General features: G+C 41.6%; 2 protein-coding genes across 2 annotated transcripts in view; both read left to right on the top strand.

Moving 5' to 3' along the window:
- Positions 1 to 17,267, top strand: part of LOC130331910 (transcription factor Sox-6-like) — a gene marked incomplete in the record, with an annotated part of 403,713 nt that overhangs the window by 89,309 nt on the left and 297,137 nt on the right.
- On the top strand, positions 11,011 to 13,506 carry LOC130331911 (putative uncharacterized protein DDB_G0286901). The gene has a single exon (XM_056553726.1). It carries the CDS (start codon positions 11,011 to 11,013, stop codon positions 13,504 to 13,506), a length of 2,496 nt encoding a protein of 831 aa, XP_056409701.1.

Raw genomic sequence — 17,267 nt, 5'->3', positions numbered from 1 at the left:
TCCCTAGTCCAGGATTGGACCCTCTCCACATAAATATATATACACACACTCACTGACCACTTTATTAGGTACACCTCCCTAGTCCAGGATCGGACCCTCTCCACATAAATATATATACACACACTCACTGACCACTTTATTAGGTACACCTCCCTAGTCCTGGATCGGACCCTCTCTACATAAATATATATACACACACTCACTGACCACTTTATTAGGTACACCTCCCTAGTCCAGGATCGGACCCTCTCCACATAAATATATATACACACACTCACTGACCACTTTATTAGGTACACCTCCCTAGTCCAGGATCGGACCCTCTCCACATAAATATATATACACACACTCACTGACCACTTTATTAGGTACACCTCCCTAGTCCAGGATCGGACCCTCTCCACATAAATATATATACACACACTCACTGACCACTTTATTAGGTACACCTCCCTAGTCCAGGATCGGACCCTCTCCACATAAATATATATACACACACTCACTGACCACTTTATTAGGTACACCTCCCTAGTCCAGGATCGGACCCTCTCCACATAAATATATATACACACACTCACTGACCACTTTATTAGGTACACCTCCCTAGTCCAGGATCGGACCCTCTCCACATAAATATATATACACACACTCACTGACCACTTTATTAGGTACACCTCCCTAGTCCAGGATCGGACCCTCTCCACATAAATATATATACACACACTCACTGACCACTTTATTAGGTACACCTCCCTAGTCCTGGATTTCTCCCTCTCTACATAAATATATATACACACACTCACTGACCACTTTATTAGGTACACCTCCCTAGTCCAGGATCGGACCCTCTCCACATAAATATATATACACACACTCACTGACCACTTTATTAGGTACACCTCCCTAGTCCAGGATCGGACCCTCTCCACATAAATATATATACACACACTCACTGACCACTTTATTAGGTACACCTCCCTAGTCCAGGATCGGACCCTCTCCACATAAATATATATACACACACTCACTGACCACTTTATTAGGTACACCTCCCTAGTCCTGGATTTCTCCCTCTCTACATAAATATATATACACACACTCACTGACCACTTTATTAGGTACACCTCCCTAGTCCTGGATCGGACCCTCTCTACATAAATATATATACACACACTCACTGACCACTTTATTAGGTACACCTCCCTAGTCCAGGATCGGACCCTCTCCACATAAATATATATACACACACTCACTGACCACTTTATTAGGTACACCTCCCTAGTCCTGGATCGGACCCTCTCCACATAAATATATATACACACACTCACTGACCACTTCATTAGGTACACCTCCCTAGTCCAGGATCGGACCCTCTCCACATAAATATATATACACACACTCACTGACCACTTTATTAGGTACACCTCACTAGTCCAGGATCGGACCCTCTCTACATAAATATATATACACACACTCACTGACCACTTCATTAGGTACACCTCACTAGTCCAGGATCGGACCCTTTCCACATATATATATATATATATATACACACACTCTCTGACCACTTCATTAGGTACTCCTCACTAGTCCAGGATCGGACCCTCTCCACATAAATATATATATACACACACTCTCTGACCACTTCATTAGGTACACCTCACTAGTCCTGGATTGGACCCTCTCTACATATATATATATATATATATATATATATATATATATATATATATATACATATATACATACACACACACACACACACACACACACTCGCTCACCACTTTATTAGGTACACCTCCCTAGTCCTGGATCGGACCCTCTCTACATATACAGTGACCCCCTGACTTATGATGGCCCCGACATATGATCATTTCAACATATGATGGCCTCTCAGAGCCCATCGTATGTTGAAGGCAGCCTCGACATATGATGCTGCTGTGTGTCGGGTCCATCATACAAACAGCTATCTGACAGCGCTGACAACTTCAGTAACTGACAGATAGTTGTATAATGTCCCCGTGTGCCCCGTTCTGCCTCCTGTTACTCACACGCTGTCCTGCTAACTCATACAGGCTTCCACTGTGAGCCCCGTGTAAGCCCCGCCCCCTCACTGCCGCCATAGCCAATAGCCTGTAGCATCTTGCTGCAGGCAACCAATGAGCTGCTGGCTGCCCTGCCCTTCCTTTCCTATCGAGCTGTAGTCGGCAGGATGGTAATGGAGGACATTCTGTCCCCCCTGAAGGTATATAAAGAACTGTACAGTACTGTATACAATGTCACCCATCATATACAATACATATACACCCCATACATCAATGTTTCCCTATCAGTGTGCCTCCAGCTGTTACAAAACTATAACTCCCAGCATGCCCAGACAGTCAATGGCTGTACATGCATGCTGGGAGTTGTAGTTGTGCAACAGCTGGAGGCACCCTGGTTTGTTAAACACTCCCCATACACTCCACATACAATGGTCATCCCAGAACCAATTAGCAGTTTCCCATAGAGATATGTATTCAACATACAATGGTTCCAAGGCCCCAGAACCAATTACCATTTTTACATAGACATATGTACTCGACATATGATGGTTTCAACATATGATGGTTCTCCTGGAACCAATTAATATCATATGTTGAGGGACCACTGTATATATATATATATATATATATATATATATATATATATATACACACTCACTGACCACTTTATTAGGTACACCTCCCTAGTCCTGGATCGGACCCTCTCTACATAAATATATATACACACACTCACTGACCACTTTATTAGGTACACCTCCCTAGTCCTGGATTGGACCCTCTCTACATAAATATATATACACACACTCACACTCACTGACCATTTTATTAGGTACACCTCCCTAGTCCTGGATCGGACCCTCTCTACATAAATATATATACACACACTCACTGACCACTTTATTAGGTACACCTCCCTAGTCCTGGATTGGACCCTCTCTACATAAATATATATACACACACACACACTCACTGACCACTTTATTAGGTACACCTCCCTAGTCCTGGATTGGACCCTCTGTACATAAATATATATACACACACTCACTGACCACTTTATTAGGTACACCTCCCTAGTCCTGGATTGGACCCTCTGTACATAAATATATATACACACACTCACTGACCACTTTATTAGGTACACCTCCCTAGTCCTGGATTGGACCCTCTCTACATAAATATATATACACACACACACACTCACTGACCACTTTATTAGCTACACCTCACTAGTCCAGGATCGGACCCTCTCTACATAAATATATATACACACACTCACTGACCACTTTATTAGGTACACCTCCCTAGTCCTGGATTGGACCCTCTCTACATAAATATATATACACACACTCACTGACCACTTTATTAGGTACACCTCCCTAGTCCTGGATCGGACCCTCTCTACATAAATATATATACACACACTCACTGACCACTTTATTAGGTACACCTCCCTAGTCCTGGATTGGACCCTCTCTACATAAATATATATACACACACTCACTGACCACTTTATTAGGTACACCTCCCTAGTCCTGGATCGGACCCTCTCTACATAAATATATATACACACACTCACTGACCACTTTATTAGCTACACCTCCCTAGTCCTGGATCGGACCCTCTCTACATAAATATATATACACACACTCACTGACCACTTTATTAGGTACACCTCCCTAGTCCTGGATTGGACCCTCTCTACATAAATATATATACACACACTCACTGACCACTTTATTAGGTACACCTCCCTAGTCCTGGATCGGACCCTCTCTACATAAATATATACACACACACTCACTGACCACTTTATTAGCTACACCTCCCTAGTCGGACCCCCTTTCTACTTTCTCAAAGGTGCTGGAAACATTCCTTATATATTTTGATTTCATGTTGTTTGCACCAAATTCTCACCCATCTCAATGTTACTGCTGGAATGCAGACTCCTCAGACCAAACAATGTTCTTCCATTGTCTAGTTTTGGTGCCTGTGTGAATAGTAGCCTAAAATTTCCCCTGTGTGGTCTACTGCTACTGTAGCCCATCTGCTTCAAGGTTGGCCATTTTGTGCGGTCAGAGATGGTATTCTGAAGACCTTGTTGATATTTGAGTTACTGTTTTCTTTGTCATCTTGAACCAGTCGGCCCATTCTCTTCTGACACCAAGGCATTTTCCTCCACACAGCGGCCACTCACTGGATATTTTCTCTTTTTTTTTTGACTGTCCTCTGTAAACCCCATAGATGGTTCACATTCACCGTCACATCCCCTTTCTTCCCCATTTTGCAGCTCCATTTGAACTTCAGCAAGTCTTGACCACATCTACATGCCTAAATGTAATGAGTTGCTGCCATGGGATTGGCTGATGAGCTGTTTGTGTACCTAACAAAGGGGCTGGTGAGTGTATAGGACTCATGGCTGTTACTTCCCATGTGATAAGTGGGATATCCGAGTTGTTACTTTGTAGATAATCAGACACTAAGTTTCCTCTATGACAGATGATCAGTTTATCGAGAGCCTAATGAAGGTAACAGCCCCACATTGGCGCAGCAAACATGATGGAGGCCGTTCCCCGGCGCCTCTCGTTCTCTGGCCTACGACAATAGGTTGTTGATTCAAAGGACAAGAGGAGAACAATTGTGTCCTCTGTTTAGTAGCAGCCCAGCATCCTAATGCCCTCTCCTAATAATGGCCTCATTATTGTCATTGTAAAGTGGAGCCTCAGGAGGACGAATATTTTCAGGCATACGTCACTATTTTGCAGATCTCGATTAGCTCATCGTGGTGTCTGCGCTGTGAAAATCGCGGCTAATTAGGAGCGCCGCAAGCCTCGCAGCTTCTGAGCCCATGAGTTAAAAGGTAGCACTCTGGATAGGCCGGTGAAGAAGGTGGAAAGAAGGGGATTAAACAGTTGCCGTAGTAACATTAAACTTCCATCTGTGCCGGAACAATGCGGTTTTGTTTCTCCCCCACCTTGGTGTAAAAATTGGTTTTGTTTGGAAAGGACAGGGTCCCTTTTATCAGTGGCTGGAATCCAGCCGAACTCCCTGTAGTTGTGGACTGCGAGAGATGAAAGGTCACGGAGAGACGTCAGGACACTAAGGTGTATTGTTATCCGCTGACAATGGCGCATTGTCTTGTCCTATTATTTCCAGCCAGGCGGTGAAACAAATACGCCGCTTTTAATCAGGTGAAAGCCGAGATACAGAGGATGTGCCCGCCAAGAACAAAAGAGCCTCAGATAATGCCAATTCACCAAGTAAAACTTATAGCCGCTATGTGCTCCCCCTGCAGTTCTGTGAACTCTCTGCATAGGAACGGACATGCTGGGGGGGGGGGCGCGGCATTACACATGTGCCAGGACACAGACTTTACAGGGACAGACAGTGGTGATGAAGACAGAACATGGTGGTAACTGAACCATACCAAACAGAACATGGTGATATCAGAGTCATGCCACACAGAACATGGTGATATCAGAGTCATGCCACACAGAATGTGGTGATATCAGTCATGCCAAACAGAACATGGTGATATAGGAGTCATGCCAAACAGAACGTGGTGATATCTGAGTCATGCCAAACAGAACATGGTGATATCAGAGTCATGCCAAACAGGACATGGTGATACCTGGGCCATACCAAACAAAACCTAGTATTACCTTGGCCACACCAATCAGAACATAGTAATAACTGGGACACACCAAACAGGACAAGGTGATATTCAAGCCACACCAAACAGGACATGGTGATACCAGAATTGCAAATAACATGGAGATCTCCAGGCTATTCTAAACAGAATGTGGTGATAACCAGGCTTCACCAAACTAAACATGGCCATGCTCTGGCCACACCAAACAGGACATGGAGATAACAAAGGCCACACCAAACAAAACATGGTGATACCCTTGCAACACAAAACAGAATGTGGGGAGACCTAGACTTTACCTAACAGAACATGGTGAAACTCAATTTGGTATTACCCAAGCCACATCGAACAGAACGTGTTAATATCTGAGCCACACCAAACAGCAAGGGTAATATGCGAGCCACACCAAACAGTACGGGTAATATCTGAGCCACACCAATATCCGAGCCACTCCAAACAGTACGGGTAATATCCAAGCCACACCAAACAGAACATGGTGATATCCAAGCCACACCAAACAGCGCAGATAATATCCGAGCCACACCAAGCAGTACGGGTAATATCCGAGCCACACCAAACAGAACATGGTGATATCCAAGCCACACCAAACAGAACATGGTGATATCCGAGCCACACGAAACAGCGCAGATAATATCCGAGCCACACCAAACGGCGCAGATAATATCCGAGCCACACCAAACAGCGCAGATCATATCCGAGCCACACCAAACAGCGCAGATCATATCCGAGCCACTCCACAGTATGGGTAATATCCGAGCCACACCAAGCAGTACGGGTAATATCCGGGCCACACCAAACAGTATGGGTAATATCTGGGCCACACCAAACAGTATGGGTAATATCCGGGACACACCAAACAGTACGGGTAATATCTGAGCCACACCAATATCCGAGCCACTCCAAACAGTACGGGTAATATCCAAGCCACACCAAACAGAACATGCTTATATCCAAGCCACACCAAACAGCGCAGATAATATCCGAGCCACACCAAGCAGTACGGGTAATATCCGAGCCACACCTAACAGAACATGGTGATATCCGAGCCACACGAAACAGCGCAGATAATATCCGAGCCACACCAAACAGCGCAGATCATATCCGAGCCACACCAAACAGCGCAGATCATATCCGAACCACTCCACAGTATGGGTAATATCCGGGCCACACCTAACAGAACATGGTGATATCCGAGCCACACCAAACAGCGCAGATCATATCCGAACCACTCCACAGTATGGGTAATATCCGGGCCACACCAAGCAGTACGGGTAATATCCGGGCCACACCAAACAGTATGGGTAATATCTGGGCCACACCAAACAGTATGGGTAATATCTGGGACACACCAAACAGTATGGGTAATATCTGGGACACACCAAACAGTATGGGTAATATCCGAGCCACACCTAACAGAACATGGTGATATCCAAGCCACACCAAACAGCGCAGATAATATCCGAGCCACACCAAACAGTACGGGTAATATCCGAGCCACACCATACAGCGCAGATAATATCCGAGCCACACCATACAGCGCAGATAATATCCGAGCCACACCAAACAGTACGGGTAATATCCGAGCCACACCATACAGCGCAGATAATATCCGAGCCACACCAAGCAGCGCAGATAATATCCGAGCCACACCATACAGCGCAGATAATATCCGAGCCACACCATACAGTGCAGATAATATCCGAGCCACACCATACAGTGCAGATAATATCCGAGCCACACCAAGCAGTACGGGTAATATCCGAGCCACACCAAGCAGTACGGGTAATATCCGAGCCACACCAAACAGTATGGGTAATATCCAGGCCACACCAAGCAGTACGGGTAATATCAGAGCCACACCAAGCAGTACGGGTAATATCCAAGCCACACCTAACAGAACATGGTGATATCCAAGCCACACCAAACAGCGCAGATAATATCCGAGCCACTCCAAACAGTACGGGTAATATCCGGGCCACACCAAGCAGTACGGGTAATATCCAAGCCACACCTAACAGAACATGGTGATATCCAAGCCACACCAAACAGCGCAGATAATATCCGAGCCACACCAAACGGCGCAGATAATATCCGAGCCACACCAAGCAGTGCAGATAATATCCAAGCCACACCATACAGCGCAGATAATATCCGAGCCACACCAAGCAGTACGGGTAATATCCGAGCCACACCAAACAGCGCAGATCATATCCGAGCCACACCATACAGCGCAGATAATATCCGGGCCACACCAAGCAGTACGGGTAATATCCAAGCCACACCTAACAGAACATGGTGATATCCAAGCCACACCAAACAGCGCAGATAATATCCGAGCCACTCCAAACAGTATGGGTAATATCCGAGCCACACCAAGCAGTACGGGTAATATCCGAGCCACACCAAGCAGTGCAGATAATATCCAAGCCACACCATACAGCGCAGATAATATCCGAGCCACACCAAGCAGTGCAGATAATATCCGAGCCACTCCATACAGCGCAGATAATATCCGAGCCACACCAAGCAGTATGGGTAATATCCGAGCCACACCAAGCAGTGCAGATAATATCCGAGCCACACCATGCAGCGCAGATAATATCCGAGCCACACCATACAGTGCAGATAATATCCGAGCCACACCAAGCAGTACGGGTAATATCCGAGCCACACCATACAGCGCAGATCATATCCAAGCCACACCATACAGTGCAGATAATATCCGAGCCACACCATACAGTGCAGATAATATCCGAGCCACACCATACAGTGCAGATAATATCCGAGCCACACCAAGCAGTACGGGTAATATCCGAGCCACTCCAAGCAGTACGGGTAATATCCGAGCTACACCAAGCAGTACGGGTAATATCCGAGCCAATCCAAGCAGAACAGATAATATCCGAGCCACACAAAGCAGTACGGGTAATATCCGAGCCACACCATACAGTGCAGATCATATCCGAGCCACACCATACAGCGCAGATAATATCCGAGCCACACCATACAGCGCAGATAATATCCGAGCCACACCAAGCAGTACGGGTAATATCCGAGCCACACCATACAGCGCAGATAATATCCGAGCCACACCATACTTTACGGGTAATATCCGAGCCACACCAAGCAGTAAGGGTAATATCCGAGCCACACCAAGCAGTACGGGTAATATCCGAGCCAATCCAAGCAGTGCAGATAATATCCGAGCCACACCATACTGTGCAGATAATATCCGAGCCACACCATACAGCGCAGATAATATCCGAGCCACACCATACTTTATGGGTAATATCCGAGCCACACCAAGCAGTAAGGGTAATATCCGAGCCACACCATACAGCGCAGATAATATCCGAGCCACACCAAGCAGTGCAGATAATATCCGAGCCACACCATACAGCGCAGATAATATCCGAGCCACACCAAGCAGTACGGGTAATATCCGAGCCACACCAAGCAGTGCAGATAATATCCGAGCCACACCATACAGCGCAGATAATATCCGAGCCACACCATACTTTACGGGTAATATCCGAGCCACACCAAGCAGTACGGGTAATATCCGAGCCACACCAAGCAGTGCAGATAATATCCGAGCCACACCATACAGCGCAGATAATATCCGAGCCACACCATACTTTATGGGTAATATCCGAGCCACACCAAGCAGTAAGGGTAATATCCGAGCCACACCAAGCAGTAAGGGTAATATCCGAGCCACACCATACAGTGCAGATAATATCCGAGCCACACCATACAGCGCAGATAATATCCGAGCCACACCATACTTTACGGGTAATATCCGAGCCAATCCAAGCAGAACAGATAATATCCGAGCCACACAAAGCAGTACGGGTAATATCCGAGCCACACCATACAGCGCAGATAATATCCGAGCCACACCATACAGCGCAGATAATATCCGAGCCACACCAAGCAGTACGGGTAATATCCGAGCCACACCATACAGCGCAGATAATATCCGAGCCACACCATACTTTACGGGTAATATCCGAGCCACACCATACAGTGCAGATAATATCCGAGCCACACCATACTTTACGGGTAATATCCGAGCCACACCATACAGCGCAGATAATATCCGAGCCACACCATACTTTACGGGTAATATCCGAGCCAATCCAAGCAGAACAGATAATATCCGAGCCACACCAAGCAGTACGGGTAATATCCGAGCCACACCAAGCAGTACGGGTAATATCCGAGCCACACCAAACTGTGCAGATAATATCCGAGCCACACCAAGCAGTACGGGTAATATCCGAGCCACACCATACAGTGCAGATAATATCCGAGCCACACCAAGCAGTACGGGTAATATCCGAGCCAATCCAAGCAGAACAGATAATATCCGAGCCACACAAAGCAGTACGGGTAATATCCAAGCCACACCAAACTGAAGGTGGTGATACCCAGGCCACACAGTAAATCCTCAGTGTGAGGGATCATTCCCATAATCCATATTGGATCAGCAGCTGTGTAAGTGCCTGTTGTGGAGATATAACCACACTGGATTGGGGATTACCTTCTGGAGCCTTCTGCAGGGGGCACCCTACAGCTCCCTCATCCCTACTGTACCTTGTCAACTGCGGATTTCATCATCTGGACTTATACCGCCATTGCGTTGAAGTTGTGGTTGTGAGCTTCGGCTCTAGACGAGTCCTTCACATACTGTGCCCTGCACTGACCTTGTCTTCCATTGTGCTGCACGTCTCCTCTAGTGACTCTCACACAGGGCCACAACGCATCAATGTGTTAGACATCTCAAGACTCCCCCAGCACTGAGCAAATCCCAGCGGTGACCAACGCCAATGAGCGCAGCTCTGAGGCTCCTACACTGCAGAACCATATAACAACACTGTGTAATCATGACACAATAACTGTAGAACAACACAGCAACTATACAATAACTCTACAACAACACAGCAACTGTATAATAATAACTACAACAACACAGCAGCTATACAATAATAACTGTACAACAACACAGCAACTATACAATAACTCTACAACAACACAACAACTGTATAATAATAACTGTACAACACAGCAGCTATACAATAACTGTACAACAACACAGCACCTATACAATAATAACTGTACAACAACACAGCAACTATACAATAACTCTACAACAACACAACAACTGTATAATAATAACTACAACAACACAGCAGCTATACAATAACTGTACAACAACACAGCAACTATACAATAACTGCACAACACAGCAACTATACAATAATAACTGTACAACAACACAGCAACTATACAATAATGACTGTAGAACAACACAGCAACTATACAATAACTGCACAACACAGCAACTATACAATAATAACTGTACAACAACACAGCAACTATACAATAATAACTGTACAACACAGCAACTATACACTAATAACTGTACAATACAGCAACTATACAATAATAACTGTAGAACAACACAGCAGCTATACAATAATAACTGTACAACAACACAGCAACTATACAATAACTGCACAACACAGCAACTGTACAATGACTGTAGAACAACACAGCAACTATACAATAACTGCACAACACAGCAACTATACAATAACTCTACGACAACACAGCAACTATACAATAATAACTGTAGAACAACACAGCAACTGTATAATAACTCTACAACAACACAGCAACTGTACAATAATAACTACAACAACACAGCAGCTATACAATAACTGTACAACAACACAGCAACTATACAATAACTGCACAACACAGCAACTATACAATAATAACTGTACAACAACACAGCAACTATACAATAATGACTGTAGAACAACACAGCAACTATACAATAATGACTGTAGAACAACACCGCAACTATACAATAATAACGCTACAACACAGCAACTATACAATAACTGTACAACAACACAGCAACTATACAATAACTGCACAACACAGCAACTATACAATAATAACTGTACAACAACACAGCAACTATACAATAATGACTGTAGAACAACACAGCAACTATACAATAATGACTGTAGAACAACACCGCAACTATACAATAATAACTCTACAACACAGCAACTATACAATAATAACTGTACAACAACACAGCAACTATACAATAATGACTGTAGAACAACACAGCAACTATACAATAATGACTGTAGAACAACACCGCAACTATACAATAATAACTCTACAACACAGCAACTATACAATAACTGCACAACACAGCAACTATACAATAATAACTGTACAACAACACCGCAACTATACAATAATAACTCTACAACACAGCAACTATACAATAACTGCACAACACAGCAACTATACAATAACTGCACAACACAGCAACTATACAATAACTGTACAACAACACAGCAACTATACAATAATGACTGTAGAACAACACAGCAACTATACAATAACTGCACAACACAGCAACTATACAATAATAACTGTACAACAACACAGCAACTATACAATAATGACTGTACAACAACACAGCAACTATACACTAATAACTGTACAATACAGCAACTATACAATAACTGTACAATACAGCAACTATACAATAACTGTACAACACAGCAACTATACAATAATAACTGTACAACAACACAGCAACTATACAATAATAACTGTACAACACAGCAACTATACAATAACTGTACAAGAACACAGCAACTATACAATAACTGTACAACACATCAACTATACAATAATAACTCTACGACAACACAGCAACTATACAATAACTGTACAACACAGCAACTATACAATAATAACTGTACAACACAGCAACTATACAATAACTGTACAACACAGCAACTATACAATAACTGTACAACACAGCAACTATACAATAATAACTGTACAACACAGCAACTATACAATAATAACTGTACAACACAGCAACTATACAATAACTGCACAACACAGCAACTATACAATAACTGCACAACACAGCAACTATACAATAACTGTACAACAACACAGCAACTATACAATAATGACTGTAGAACAACACAGCAACTATACAATAACTGCACAACACAGCAACTATACAATAATAACTGTACAACAACACAGCAACTATACAATAATGACTGTACAACACAGCAACTATACACTAATAACTGTACAATACAGCAACTATACAATAACTGTACAATACAGCAACTATACAATAACTGTACAACACAGCAACTATACAATAATAACTGTACAACACAGCAACTATACAATAATAACTGTACAACACAGCAACTATACAATAACTGTACAAGAACACAGCAACTATACAATAACTGTACAACACATCAACTATACAATAATAACTCTACGACAACACAGCAACTATACAATAATAACTGTACAACACAGCAACTATACAATAATAACTGTACAACACAGCAACTATACAATAATAACTGTACAACACAGCAACTATACAATAATAACTGTACAACACAGCAACTATACAATAATAACTGTACAACACAGCAACTATACAATAATAACTGTACAACACAGCAACTATACAATAACTGTACAAGAACACAGCAACTATACAATAACTGTACAACACAGCAACTATACAATAATAACTCTACGACAACACAGCAACTATACAATAATAACTGTACAACACAGCAACTATACAATAATAACTGTACAACACAGCAACTATACAATAATAACTGTACAACACAGCAACTATACAATAATAACTGTACAACACAGCAACTATACAATAACTACGACAACACAGCAACTATACAATAACTACGACAACACAGCAACTATACAATAACTGCACAACACAGCAACTATACAATAATAACTGTACAACAACACAGCACCTATACAATAATAACTGTACAACACAGCAACTATACAATAACTGTACAACACAGCAACTATACAATAACTGTACAACAACACAGCAACTATACAATAACTGTACAACACAGCAACTATACAATAACTGTACAACACAGCAACTATACAATAATAACTCTACGACAACACAGCAACTATACAATAATAACTGTACAACACAGCAACTATACAATAACTGTACAACACAGCAACTATACAATAATAACTGTACAACACAGCAACTATACAATAATAACTGTACAACACAGCAACTATACAATAATAACTGTACAACACAGCAACTATACAATAATAACTACGACAACACAGCAACTATACAATAATAACTGTACAACACAGCAACTATACAATAATAACTGTACAACACAGCAACTATACAATAATAACTGTACAACACAGCAACTATACAATAACTACGACAACACAGCAACTATACAATAACTGTACAACAACACAGCAACTATACAATAATAACTGTACAACAACACAGCAACTGTATAATAACTCTACAACAACACAGCAACTGTATAATAACTCTACAACAACACAGCAACTGTATAATAACTCTACAACAACACAGCAACTATATAATAACTGTACAACAACACAGCAACTATACAATAATAACTACAACACAGCAACTATACAATAACTACGACAACACAGCAACTATACAATAATAACTGTACAACAACACAGCAACTATACAATAATAACTGTACAACAACACAGCAACTGTATAATAATAACTACAACAACACAGCAGCTATACAATAACTGTACAACAACACAGCAACTGTATAATAATAACTACAACAACACAGCAACTGTATAATAACTCTACAACAACACAGCAACTGTATAATAACTCTACAACAACACAGCAACTGTATAATAATAACTGTACAACAACACAGCAACTATACAATAATAACTCTACAACACAGCAACTATACAATAACTACGACAACACAGCAACTATACAATAACTGTACAACAACACAGCACCTATACAATAATAACTGTACAACAACACAGCAACTGTATAATAACTGTACAACAACACAGCAACTGTATAATAACTACAACAACACAGCAACTGTATAATAACTACAACAACACAGCAACTGTATAATAACTGTACAACAACACAGCAACTGTATAATAACTCTACAACAACACAGCAACTGTATAATAACTCTACAACAACACAGCAACTGTATAATAACTCTACAACAACACAACAACTGTATAATAACTCTACAACAACACAGCAACTGTATAATAACTCTACAACAACACAGCAACTATACAATAATAACACTACGACAACACAGCAACTATACAATAATAACTCTACGACAACACAGCAACTATACAATAATAACTGTACAACAACACAGCAACTATACAATAATAACTCTACGACAACACAGCAACTATACAATAACTCTACGACAACACAGCAACTATACAATAACTCTACGACAACACAGCAACTATACAATAATAACTCTACGACAACACAGCAACTATACAATAATAACTCTACGACAACACAGCAACTATACAATAATAACTCTACGACAATACAGCAACTATACAATAATAACTGTACAACACAGCAACTGTATAATAACTCTACAACAACACAGCAACTATACAATAATATCAAGTAATACATGAACTATATAACACTGTACAACTATGTAATAATATATCAAGTAATACATCAGCTATATAATAATATATCAAGTCCATGATGAGAATGAGGTTGGAGCAGCCAAAACATTAATGGACTGATATGGATTGGATATATGTACACGTATGTGTTATGTAAAATTGTTATATTGTTGTTGTTTATGATTTTTTTTTTTTCATATTTTAAGTAAATGATCTACAGGATATAACTCAGGATCAGTACAGGATAAGTAATGTAATGTATGTACACAGTGACCTCACCAGCAGAATAGTGAGTACAGCTCTGGAGTATAATACAGGATATAACTCAGGATCAGTACAGGATAAGTAATGTAATGTATGTACACAGTGACCTCACCAGCAGAATAGTGAGCACAGCTCTGGGGTATAATACAGAATATAACTCAGGATCAGTACAGGATAAGTAATGTCATGTATGTATACAGTGACCTCACCAGCAGAATAGTGAGTACAGCTCTGGAGTATAATACAGGATATAACTCAGGATCAGTACAGGATAAGTAATGTAATGTATGTACACAGTGACCTCACCAGCAGAATAGTGAGTACAGCTCTGGAGTATAATACAGGATATAACTCAGAATCAGTACAGGATAAGTAATGTAATGTATGTACACAGTGACCTCACCAGCAGAATAGTGAGTACAGCTCTGGAGTATAATACAGAATATAACTCAGGATCAGTACAGGATAAGTAATGTAATGTATGTATACAGTGACCTCACCAGCAGAATAGTGAGTACAGCTCTGGGGTATAATACAGGATATAACTCAGGATCAGTACAGGATAAGTAATGTAATGTATGTACACAGTGACCTCACCAGCAGAATAGTGAGTACAGCTCTGGAGTATAATACAGGATATAGCTCAGGATCAGTACAGGATAAGTAATGTAATGTATATACACAGTGACCTCACCAGAAGAATAGTGAGTACAGCTCTGGAGTATAATACAGGATATAACTCAGGATCAGAACAGGATAAGTAATGTATGTACACAGTGATCTCACCAGCAGAATAGTGAGTACAGCTCTGGAGTATAATACAGGATATAACTCAGGATCAGTACAGGATAAGTAATGTATGTACACAGTGAGCTCACCAGCAGAATAGTGAGTACAGCTCTGGGGTATAATACAGGATATAACTCAGGATCAGTACAGGATAAGTAATGTAATGTATGTACACAGTGACCTCACCAGCAGAATAGTGAGTACAGCTCTGGAGTATAATACAGGATATAACTCAGGATCAGTACAGGATAAGTAATGTAATGTATATACACAGTGACCTCACCAGCAGAATAGTGAGTACAGCTCTGGAGTATAATACAGGATATAACTCAGGATCAGTACAGGATAAGTAATGTAATGTATGTATACAGTGACCCCACCAGCAGAATAGTGAGTACAGCTCTGGAGTATAATACAGGATATAACTCAGGATCAGTACAGGATAAGTAATGTAATGTATGTACACAGTGACCTCACCAGCAGAATAGTGAGTGCAGCTCTGGGGTATAATACAGGATATAACTCAGGATCAGTACAGGATAAGTAATGTAATGTATGTACACAGTGACCTCACCAGCAGAATAGTGAGTACAGCTCTGGGGTATAATACAGGATATAACTCAGGATCAGTACAGGATAAGTAATGTATGTACACAGTGACCTCACCAGCAGAATAGTGAGTGCAGCTCTGGAGTATAATACAGGATATAACTCAGGATCAGTACAGGATAAGTAATGTAATGTATGTACACAGTGATCTCACCAGCAGAATAGTGAGTACAGCTCTGGAGTATAATACAGGATATAACTCAGGATTTTGTATGTATACAGTTTTGCTCAGTGTATCACTGTTTTCCTATTTGTCACCTGTTTTAAGCCTTTTGTTACGTTATTGTAGACTGATGTGT

Source organism: Hyla sarda, unplaced genomic scaffold, assembly GCF_029499605.1.
Source record: "Hyla sarda isolate aHylSar1 unplaced genomic scaffold, aHylSar1.hap1 scaffold_36, whole genome shotgun sequence".
Lineage (NCBI taxonomy): Eukaryota > Metazoa > Chordata > Amphibia > Anura > Hylidae > Hyla > Hyla sarda.
Note: the sequence above shows the minus strand (reverse complement) of the source record. Positions and strands in the feature narration are given on the sequence as shown.